We start from the raw sequence: 11711 nt of genomic DNA, 5'->3' as shown, positions 1-11711 counted from the left end.
TCTTTTGAGACGCAACCCTCAGATCAGACGTGGGGACCTGAGGAATTTAGGCAAGAGTCAGCGGGGGAAGGGAGACTAACGAGAGCTCCTTCAGTAACGCGAGCGAACAAGGATAAGCCCCGCAGCATGCCGGCCACGGAGACCCGCTCCCCACGCGCTGTGGGTCGTCCTTCTGACGGAGCACAGCGCGGGCGGCCCCAGCAGGCAGTCGAGTTGTTGGGGAATGCAGCCAAAAGCGGGTGGTCAAAGTCAATCTAAGGTTAAATGGTGACTGGGAGTCACCAAGCACCTGAGGGAGAGTTGAAGTTTGAAAGTTTGTACAACGGTCCAAAGGGAGTGAATCCTGAAGAGGTGAACAGGTGAGGTCTGCGCTGTCTCCCCAGTGGATTCAACCTGGCGTCGGGTCTGGGGCTCGGGCTCCTTCCTGACTCCACCATTCCCCACGCCGCCTCCACACGGCCTCCCTCCTCCCTCCTCCCTGGAGCAGGGCTCTGTCAGGGGTGGGGGTGTTACAGCCTCCAGGCAGCAAGGCCCCCCCCACCCCCCGACCTGCATTTCAGTCGTGGTCCTCTAGCTGGGCTCCATATCCTGTGCTTCCCTTTGACTGAAGGCACGAGGGCCCTGGCAAAACACATGACAAGTCATGCCCGTTTCTTGTTTGGCCTCTGAAATGGCTCCCAACTTTAAAGGCAAATGGAAAATCCTTGCAGCGGATTAGGGAGCCTTCCCTGACGCTGCCCCAGGGATAGCTGACGGTTGCTCACTTGCACTGACCGTGCTGCTTTCCCTGAAGCACTGAAAGTATATTTTGGCTTCAGAACACGGGGAAACCTCCACTTGGAACATCTTCCCCCAAATCCCCACAAATCTCATGCCCTCGACCTTCATCAAATCAGGACTCTCGTGTCCTCTTACCAATGAGGCTTGTTCTTCCCAGCCTATGTAATGCTGCAGCCCATCCCAACCCCTGCAGTGCTGGGTACTCTGAGCCAGCCTTTTCCCTTTCGTCTTATATATCTTTTAATTTTTTCTTTCTTCTCCCCGTAAGGCCCCCAGCTATATTTTAGTTGTGGGTCCTTCTGGTTGTACTATGTGGGATGCCATCTCAGTGTGGCCTGATGAGTGGTGCCAGGTCCGTGCCCAGGATTCGAACCAACGAACCCCTGGGCCGCCAAAGCAGAGCGCGGGAACCTAACCACTCCGCCATGGGGCCCGACAGCTCCCTTTCATCTTTTCATTGACTGCCTCCCTCAACTTCTGAGATAGAGAGGGCTCTTTGTCTTTTCATACATCTCACCACTTAGAATGTGTGGTACATAGCAGGGATGTTAATAGGCGTATTCAAAAGCAACAAATGTTCTACTGAAGACTCTTGGTTCATTTTCCCCCCTTGTGGCCAATTTCATGGTGGCTTTCTCTTATGCTTCCTTCCAAGCTTCCACTGTGAAAATACAAGTTTTGAAGATGGAACCCTCAGGGCTGACGCAAATTCCAGACCCATGCGTGTGTCCAGATTAGTTCTTCCACTTCCGGATCTCACTACCTGAGGATGTTCCAACTGACACCAAGTGTTTTTTCAGTGATCATTGACATGTTTTCCCCTAGGTAATTCTGCCTTATCCTTATGGCTAACTTACAGTAATTAGTTTCTCCCAGGTCAATAGTAACTCCCTGGGCAGAACACATCATTGCCCTTACAGGGGAAATCACAAGACGATCTCATAGCTCCCCAAGTCTTTGTCTCAGGAGTAAGATGTCCCTTTTCATATGTGCGCTGTGACAACAGCCATTGTTTTGGCAGTAAGTCACATTTGGTAAGTAGAACTTCCTCTTAGATTCTTAGAGAAATAATATAAGCAGGAGGGATATTTCCCGAAGGTTCCTCAGAAGTCAAGGGCTGTCTGAATAGTGGTTCTCTGCCTTCTCTGCTACAGTCCAGTGTGGAATCCCGAGTACATAGGCTGAAGTTAAGTCTACACAACCCTGCTTGTAGGAGGGATGAGAGACTGCATGGCTCTCTTCACTGAGTGTAAACTTGGGTCCAGTGGCAACTGTTGGTAAAAACGAGGTACTTTTGCTCTCATGGCGGCATGGTGTGTTTGTGTGTCTATAGTTTTCTGTGATCAGTGGAAGACTGTATATCAATCTCCTTTTCTACTCATTCTTGGCAGATGTACTTTGTTGCCTCAGTAATTTTTCTGGCATATTTCTGGGATGAAGACAGACTATAAACAGAAGTCTAAGTCTTATCTGAAGTCTCTAAAAGAGAGCCAAAGGGGTTAGAACAGGACCCCCAGATGTAACTTCACTAAGCTGTACTTTGTTAAAAATTCAACTTTCCCAAGCTTTACTGCCAATTACAACTTCACTAATTTAAACAAATGAAATATTGTGACAGTTAAGTGTTCTAATTTTGATTAGTCTTAATTTGAATTTTCTGGGAGACCTTTCAGGTGCCTCAATTAAAAGCGGTAGTGGAAGTAGAAAACTTTCCATGTCCATACTTAGGTATTGTAAATGTAGAATTCTACTCTAAAGAAATCTGCTTTAGAGTATCCCAATCTGAGAACACTTACTGAATTCATTGTGTATTAACAATCGAATGAGTAGATGAATTTTACAAATTAAAGTGTGAGCCTGCTTTATGCATGAGCCTACATTATGCATTCGGTGTTGCAATTTTTTAAGATTTTTTCACTTTTTCTTCTTCTCCCCAAAGTCCCCCAGTATATAGTTGTATATTTTAGTTGTGGGTCCTTCTAGTTGTGGCATGTGGGACACTGCCTCAGCATGGCTTGATGAGCGGTGCCAGGTCTGTGCCCAAGATCCGAACTGGTGAAACCCTGGGCTGCCAAAGCAGAGCACATGAACCCAACCACTCAGTCACGAGGTCAGCCCCTTAAAGTCTCATTTATAGTTTTGTATCGGAGAATTCATATTTAGGAGTATTTTTCTCGTGAGATGCTTTTTCTTCCCCTTTTTTTCCAGCAAGGAAAAATAGCAGGAGCTTCCTCTTCTCCATATTTTTAAGTGTTTTCCATTAGTGTCTTATTTTTCACATACTCTGATGCATGTTATATGTAATCCATATACTCCCTAAATTTTAAGTTCCTCTTTCTCCATACATGAAATTCCTAAACATACTATAAATTTAACCACTTTTCTAAATAAAATAATCCACTGATATGGGGGAGGGGAGATGAAACAAGAATAGCCATACAATGACGGAACATGGAAGAAAGGTTCATAGGCCTTCAGCACACATTCCTTTCCACTTGTGCAGACATACGAAACTTTATTATAGCCCCAAACTGGAAACAAGCCATTGTCTGTTAACAGAGAAATGGGTAAACAAAACATGTTACATCCATACAGGAAAATAGTACCCAGCAATAACAAATTATTCACATAAGCGACATTTATGAATTTCAAAATAATTATGCAGGAGGGAAATCAAAACTTAAGAAAGCATTTTATGATTCCAATCATATAAAATTCTATAAAATACAAATTTTCCGTGAAAGAACGTAAATCAACAGTTGTCATGAAGGCAGAGGGAGAGATTAAAAAAGGGCCCAGGTAACTCTGAGAGGTGCAGATATGTCCATCATCATGATTTGGATGGCCTCATGAGTGTACACTTACATCAAACTAATCACACTGTACAGTGTAAATATGTGCAGCTTATAGCACATCAGTTACACCTCAATAAAGCTTTATAAAAAACCATTCAAATGTAAGTCTAGATCTCCTACTTTTTCTCATAACCAGAGGTTTAGAAACTCTGCATTGACTCAACCTTTCTCTTCGTGCCTCGAGAAGGGGAGCCCTGCATCAGTGGCTGAAGATACTGGCAAAGATCATTTCTATCTGGGTCAGCAGGAAGAGCTGCTAGGTCACAAAAACCACATCCCTGGGCTATAGGATCTCCCTTCTGTCTACTCATTTTCTTGTCTATGCAATATCCTTGAGATGACCGGTTGAGAGGCTAGAATAAACAAAGCTTTGTTGCTCTGACAATGGCCTCATCTACAGGAAGGACACAGGTATAGAGTGTACTACACAGTCATCCCACGTAGCCACGGTCACAGGAACATCTTGTATCCGGATGCACCTTTAGAAGAGTTGCATCCTCTCTCTGCAGTCTCCTCCAGTGCATATTAATCAATCACATCCAGTGTTTCTGGACAAACTGGTTTCAGTCTGGCCCCTGTAGTCTTACAACCAGCGACATCAGAAAAACCAAACTTTAGACATGAAGGCACACAATTCCTTTGCAGTACCTGGGGGACAGCTTCCCCAATAGTGCTCGACATTATGTGACATCCCTGGGAACAAAGAACCAAATTCTACTTCTCACGGCAACACTAGAGGTTGTCATAACAAAAATACCCTTCTCCAGGTGACCTCTGGGCCCACAAAAATCCTGGCATCCATGACATAAATTAGGATCACAAAGCCCTGTAGTCTTTCCTAGGTGGCCTTTTGCAGCAATGCAAGTTGGACCAGAACTGGACTCTTTTTAACCCATAAGCCGCCAGCATTACCCAGACTGATATTGGCCAAAACTGGGTCAGGATCATGACCTAATTAGTCAAGAGAGGAGAGAATGAGGCCCCATAGAACACTTATAATGTTCTCCAGGGAATGGGAAAGAAAACAGAGACATTTGCCTTCCCTGAGCACATTGGGGTGAGTGATGCACACTGTGTGGAACTCCAAGTGGTAGAGGGGAGATGGTTTCTACCACAGAAACTGGCAGGGAACCGGCAGGGAAGAATATGCAATAAGGCTCCTAAAAGCTTCCCACAAACCTAGAACTACGGGGAATCTCCCCACTGTGGATGCTCAGATGTATGAGGTTCGACTTCAGGCAGACAACTCCTCACAAAGACACTCTAGTTCTGTTACACTGAACAAAGAAATACCACATTCCCTGCAGGTCAAAGGCCTTTCTCCCATGTAGGCTTCCTGTGGCAAAAGGAGGTTTAGATCTTTAGATGAAGGCTTCCCCAAGTTTGCTGCACAGAAGGAAGTGTCGCTGGGTTGTGAAGTTTCACACTGAAATACAACAGGCCATTGGCTAAAGATTTTCCCACAGCTGTTGCATTCATGAGGTTATCTGGTGTGAAGTTTTCTGTGTTGAATGATGTGGGAGCTTTGGCTAAAGGATTTCCCACATTCCCCACACTCATAAGGCCTTTCTCCCGTGTGAACTCTCCAGTGCTGAATGAGGTTGGACTTTTGGCTAAAGGATTTTTCACACTCATCACACTTATACGGTCTGGCTCCAGTGTGAATTCTCCGGTGTTGATTTAGAGTGGACCTGTGGCTAAAGGATTTCCCACAGTCACCACATTCATAAGGCCTCTCTCCAGTGTGAATTCGCAGGTGCTGCACAAGTTTGCATTTGTAGCTGAAGGCTTTTCCACATTCGCTGCATTTATAAGGCCTTGCTCCACTGTGAATTTTCTGGTGTTGAATGAGGTTGGAGCTTTGGCTAAATGAATTCCCACACTCGCCACACTTATAAGGCCTGGCTCCAGTGTGCACTCTCTGGTGTTTAATGAGAGTAGAGCTGTAGCTAAAGGATTTCCTACATTCACCACATTCATAAGGCTTCACTCTAGTGTGAATTTGCAGGTGCTGAACAAGTCTGAACTTGTAGCTGAAGGCTTTTCCGCATTCACTGCATTTATAAGGCCTTGCTCCAGTGTGAATCCTGTAGTGTTGAATGAGGCTGTAGCTTTGGCTAAAGGATTTCCCACATTCGCTGCACTGGTGAGACTTTGCTCCTGTAACTCTCTGGCAATCACTAAGGATGGAGCTTTGGTTAAAGGGGTTGTCACAGTTGTAACTTTCTCTAGTGTGAATTTGCTGATGCTGAAAAAGTTTATATTCGTAGCTGACTGATTTCCCATCTTCACTATACTTGTAATGACCTTTTTCACTATGAAAGGCCTCCCCACACTTGAGACTGCCATGTGGCTTTGCCTCTTTGAGAGTGGCCTGATGCTGGAGAAGACTCAACATAGCTAGGAAGTCCTTCCCAACTTCCCCACAAGTACAGGGCTTCCCTGACATGTGGATTTTACAGCTCGTCACAAATGAGGCCTTGTCCATCTCCCGTCTGAATGGCTTCTCTTCAGTTTGCTTTTGGTGCTGGTGGAGGTTTGGACTGAACCAGAATTGTTTTCCACATGCCTCACAGGTGTATGATTTCTGCCCAAGATGTGATCCTTGGTACTCAGCCAGGTACAAAATCTCTCCCCCAACCAGGACACATTTCTCACAGGGGTGAGTCTTCTGAATGGGTGGACCTAAATTTGGAGTCTTGCCCAGTGACATCTGTTCCACAGAAACACTCTGCATAGAAGGGGCCTCCTCATCCTCCATTCCATACCAACAACCTGAAAGCACAGAAATGCTGGTGAAGTGCATGCTGTCTGTGGTGGGAGGGGGCAGCTCCACCACAAATGTGTCAGAACACCAATGAACGAGCCCAGGGGAATGTTTTCTACGTAAGGATGGTGGGATCAGGTTGATGACGAAGGGGCTGGTCTGCAGTACTAGAACTCTAAAAAGTCACAAGAATGAGGGAGGCCTCAAAAGATGAAGGATGTAAGGATGGGGTGCAGCACAGGAAAAAGCAAGTCCAATTCACTCCTCCGCTAATGGCCTTCAACAGGGCCTTGGCTGCTGGTGACACACGAGTGCTGTGTGGAATTTTGTGGCCAGTGTCAGGAAAATCTTGGTGGAACTGACTAGATGGTGTTCAAACACTAAGTATATGTGTGACCTGACACTGGAGAACACTGCAGAGGGAAAAGTAGAGAAAAGCTGATGTATAGAGGAAAAAAGGAAGGGGCAGCCAGGGACCAGAAGTCAGTCAAGAAGGAGCAAGGAAAGGTAGAAGTGAGGTGTGGTCACTGGCATTGGTGTCAACACACTGGTGGACACAGGACATGTTCCTGGTTTGATGTGAACACAGCCCAGATGTCAGGCCCTCCCACAGCTGCCAGTCACCAGGGTCAGGCCTCCTCTGAGCTTATCCTGTGAAGCACTCAGGACTCTTCTTCCTAAATCCCAGTCAGACAACCCACAGGACCTGGATGACGTAAGTCCCGAGGCAATGACACAACAGGTGAGGGACTAGTACTGGCTCAGAGCAATTGTGCACGTGACAAACAACAGGAAACAAAACTAAATAAAAAACAGCCCACAGTCCCCAAAGATAGTGAACAGCTCACTAATGGCAACCGCTGGCCCAGAGAGGAGGAAGTGTCTGTTGGAAAGAGGGAGAAAATCCTGGGGAGAGGTACTAGAGAGAGGGCAAGTCAGGTGATCCATCAGGCTCCCTGAAAGACTCCTGACCCTGAATGCTTCCCTGCAAAGCTTCAGGGCAGCCTTTTGGGGGCTGCAGGTTTGAGAAGGCAGCAGTTGCTCAGCCAGCCCTGCTGACCCCAGCAACTAGCCAGGGAACTGGGAAAGGAGGCGGCACCATAGTCCAAATGTGAGAACAGCACAGCCCCTGAAGAAAAGCAAAACAACAGAGTCTAGCTCAGTGCACTGGAGGAGAGGGAGGGCCTTACCCAGTGAGGTCACAAGGGCAAAGTTCTCCAGCATCACATCGTGGTAGAGGCATCTCTGAGTCTCATCAAGGAGACCCCACTCCTCCCAGGAGAAGTATACAACCACGTCTTCAAAGGTCACACTGCCCTGCCATGAATGGGAGATATGAAACCACAAACAGCCCCTCTCCAAAGACCTACAATCCACCCCCCACGCATCTAACCCCATGTTCATCCTCCTCCCAAGCTCCCCAACTCAGAGGTGGTAGTGGGCCCTGGTGCCACTGATGTTACTCTCTCTTCATTGTCCCATTCATCACTGGGGCTAGCCCTCAGTAATAACAGGCAGGTGGCAGAGAGATACAATTTAGGTTCAGGGCCTGGCCTCCAGGGCCTGACCAGCCCCAAGCCAGGCAATCCTCCTAAGTACAATCAAATGTGGTCTCACCCTTCACTCTGGAGTCCCTAATATCAAGGCCCTGGGGCCCTCAGCTCCTGCTCCCTTTCCATGTGCACACCTTTCTTGCGTCCGTGCACCCCCAACCACACCCCCACATTACTCATTGTATGGTACCAAGAGTACCTGGCAAAGTCAGACAGACAGACAGTTCGACCCCAGACCTCTGTTGGATTCCACTTCCTGGGACAGCCTCAAATCCACTGTGAAGGCTGGCCCGCCTGTCTTGGATCTTACATACTCCTGGTCCTCCTCCCACTTTGTGCTGTACTTGAGGTCCCCTCACCAGTCACAGCTCTTTTCTTTTCACCTACCCTTATTCAAAGCCCAACCCTAGTTGCCCTACTCCTCAGCTATAATCAATGGTTAGAGCAACCATAACAAAGTACCATACTGGGCAGCTTCAACAAAAATTTATTTTCTGACAGTTCCAGAAACTAAAGTACCATGATCAAAGCATGGACAGGATTAGTTTCTTTTGCATATTCTGTGTCTGTGTCCAAATTTCTTGTTCTTATAAGGACAACTGGATTAGACCCCATATGATAGCCTCATTTTAACTTAATTACCTCTTTAAAGACCCTATCTCCAAATACAATTCTATTCCGAGGTCCTAGAAATTAGAACTTCAACACATAAATTTTAGGGGAACACAATTCAGCCTGTAATACCAGGCTTACTCACAGATGGCCATATTTGCACCTAAGCTCATCTACTGGCCTCACTGCAACACCCCAGGCTCCATGAAAAGTCACCATAAAATTGTGCTGAGTCAAGAATGGTGAATGAGCAGCAGCCCCAGCCTCAGGGTCACCTTGCCTCAGCTACTCCTAGGCTTCTACATTCATCTCATGTCCATTCTTCCCTTGGAAGCCTCAGCCACGTGCCAGATTATCCTTTTCTCCTCTCCCCATGTTATGGCCACTTTTTTCCCTCACTTGTGATTGAGAGGCCACTTCCTCCGCCCAGGTGCCCAAGAAAGAGATCCAGACTTGGTACCCATCCTCTTCTTCCTGCCTGTTAACATAACGACCATGGCCTGAATTTCTCTTCCTAAATGTGACCCAAAGCTCCACTATGACCACATAGTAGCCACCACCTGAATATGTCTAACGCTGTACATCTCCTCAAATAGCAAGACCTTTATATGCTTCTATCCATTTGAAGCCTCCATTCAGTTTTCCGAAACATGCCAGACTCTTAACTGGTCCAAAACAAAACCCCTGACACCCTCTATAAAAATTACTCCCACTGCTGACTTCTTCAGCCAGTTAATGGAGCTCCCATGCCTCCAGCTGCTAAGACAAAAACCTTGGGGGGGGGGGGGGTCATCCCTGACTCCTCCCCTTCTCTTCCTCACTCTCTACATTAAAAATCTGACTGATGCAACCTAAAATAATGAATCTACGATCCAACAACTTCTCCCACCTCCATGGCCACAGTTTACATCCACCTCACCTAGTCTATTGTGGTAGCCTCCTCCCTACCCTCCCAGTTTGTTTCCTCTGCAGCTGAATAGAACAGGTTAAGGGATAAGTAAGACCACCTCCATCTTATGATCCAAACTTCCCTTTGCTTCTACCACCTTCAAAAAAAAAAGGCCTAACTTCCTATGGAGACACTGCAGGTCTGCCTCCCTGCTCTCTGTTCCCATCAGAAAGAAAAAAGACCTACAAGATGGGAAAGGAGACCTACACTTCCTTGAATACTTCCAATTCAGCCTCACCTTCACCATTTTGCACATACTGGTACCAGTACCCATGACAACCTCGTTTTACTGACTAACAGAGTTGGGACCACCTCTATATAAGCCCCAGGCTGCGTTGAACGTTCTTCCAGTGTCCTAGACATAAAGACTGAGAGAACAGCAGGTGAAGAATCCCAAAACATCACAAGCTCGGACGCTATACTGACAGGTCAGGACCAGTGAAGATGTCGGGCATCCTCGCCCTATTTTGTGCAGGTTCCAAAGTGCTTCGACAGTCATGGGAGCCAGCGGGCAGAGGTTAGTAGAGGCAGGCAGCCACGGTGGGGCTCAGTGGGCTCTGGTCCCCACTGTACCTCTGCCCAACCCACCCTCGGAGGCAAGAAGCCTCGGGCTATCTAAACTTTGGCATTCAGTCCTCAGTGTTGGCTCTTACCAACTGTGTGACCCCTACAAGGACTTAATCTCACTACCATCAACCCTCTCTAGTCTGTTCTCTCCGAGCAGCTCCTGGAGAACGTTTTAAACCCCAACACGCACTGTGTCTCTCTCTGTTCACAACCCTCCCAGCTCCCGGTCCAAGCGACACCCCTCCTCACACTGTTCCCTGCGGACACAACGCCGACCCGGGGTCCCGCCGCACCCTCCGCCCGGCCCCCGCCCGCAGCCACAGGCCCCACGAGCGCCTCTCCGGCCCGGCCCCGGGGCCTGGAGCTCGGGCTGCGCTGCGGGCGGGGCGGGCCGGAGCCGAGCGCTCACCTGAGCCGGCTCCCTCCGCGCGGCCGCCGCCATCGGCCTCGGGGGCGGAGCGGCTGGAGAAGACCCGGGCGCCGCCCTGCCGAGACCTGAAGGCAGAGTCGCTGCAGCCCGGCGCTTCACACCCGCCTGTGCGCGGCAGAGACGACGACTCCTGTCGCACCTTCTCGCTCCTGTCACCTCGGTGCAGATACAAAGCCCCGGAGCCTCCGAATGGGAAACACACCTGAGAGGAGCCAAAACGACCGCCACGAGGGGGACGCCGGAAGTCCCGCCCCGCTGTGATGGCACACACGGAAGCGCCCCTCTCCTGAGCCTTCATTGGCTCAACGCTGACGTCGCTCGGCGCAGGATCCTCTGGGCAATGTAGTCCTCACAGGTCCAAAGGCCTCGAAGAAGAGCGCCACATTGGAACCTCATGGAACGAAGGCGGAGCAGCACCGCAGGGGGCGCTGGGAAATGGTGTCCTGGCTCCGAGGGCGGAGGAAGGGCGTCGTTCCTTCTTAAAGGGGCCGTGTCCAGATTCCTGCGGAGTTGCCTGCAACTGATCACTTAAGTATTTAGAGACATTATTTCAGACTCCATAAAGTTTAGCATGCTCCAGAGGCTAAAAATATTATTTCAGACGCCCCCAAAGGTTACACATTCAAGTGGACATAACGTTCCGTGGAGTCACTCACACACTGTCCACTGCAGCTGAAAGCTAATAAACCTCAGCCGTACTGCTCTTCTTGTGCACATCATTCACTCCCGGAGCCTGAAGAGTTTGTGAGTTTCAGTATAGTGATCAGGGACAAGATAAAAAAGACCTCTGCAGAAAATTGGGAAGAATGCAACCTCACCTGCTATGCTTTCATTCTCTGAAGGGTCACAGCCCAGTGTTTTTTCCAACATCTGAAAGCACTTGCTTCTTGTTTTGTCCAGTTTCACAGTCATTTACAGGAGTATGAGTCAGACCCTGTTACAGATTCACAACCAGAACCTACACTTGAAGAAAATGAAAGCAATTCTAAAGGTTTCAAAAACTAATTCTTAATGCACAACTTTCTTTACACTTTGGCAAATTTTTGGATTCTTTACTACTTTCTGCCTAAGTTTTGGGTTCTTAACAGATATGGGTTAAAAACATTAAGCTCCAAACCAAATTCTCCCAAATTTTATATCAGCTGACTTACACTCATGTAGACATTATATAGTCACGTAGACTGACACCAATTGTGTT

At 48.0% G+C, this 11711-nt stretch overlaps 1 protein-coding gene across 27 annotated transcripts in view; it reads right to left on the bottom strand.

The window, feature by feature from the left end:
- Positions 1 to 3268: 3268 nt before the first annotated feature.
- The window catches only part of LOC103542347 (zinc finger protein 211-like), a 51676-nt gene continuing 43233 nt past the window's right edge, over positions 3269 to 11711 (bottom strand). For 3 of the 27 annotated variants that reach the window (XM_070558740.1, XM_070558741.1, XM_008509275.2), the window contains 4 exons: positions 11332 to 11471; positions 10493 to 11033; positions 7593 to 7719; positions 3269 to 6410 (listed from right to left, as the gene is read on the bottom strand). In XM_070558740.1, the coding sequence (XP_070414841.1) occupies positions 5119 to 6410; positions 7593 to 7719; positions 10493 to 10525 (1452 nt within the window). In that variant the 5' untranslated portion in view covers positions 10526 to 11033; positions 11332 to 11471 and the 3' untranslated portion in view covers positions 3269 to 5118. Of the gene's footprint in view, positions 6411 to 7592; positions 7946 to 10492; positions 11041 to 11331; positions 11477 to 11711 lie in introns of those variants that run through there. The other 24 variants (XM_070558759.1, XM_070558760.1, XM_070558754.1 and 21 more) reach the window with 16 other exon arrangements.

The sequence above is a fragment of the Equus przewalskii genome, chromosome 9 (assembly GCF_037783145.1).
Source record: "Equus przewalskii isolate Varuska chromosome 9, EquPr2, whole genome shotgun sequence".
Lineage (NCBI taxonomy): Eukaryota > Metazoa > Chordata > Mammalia > Perissodactyla > Equidae > Equus > Equus przewalskii.
The sequence above is the reverse complement of the archived record's forward strand: the minus strand, read 5'-3'. Positions and strand labels throughout refer to the sequence as shown.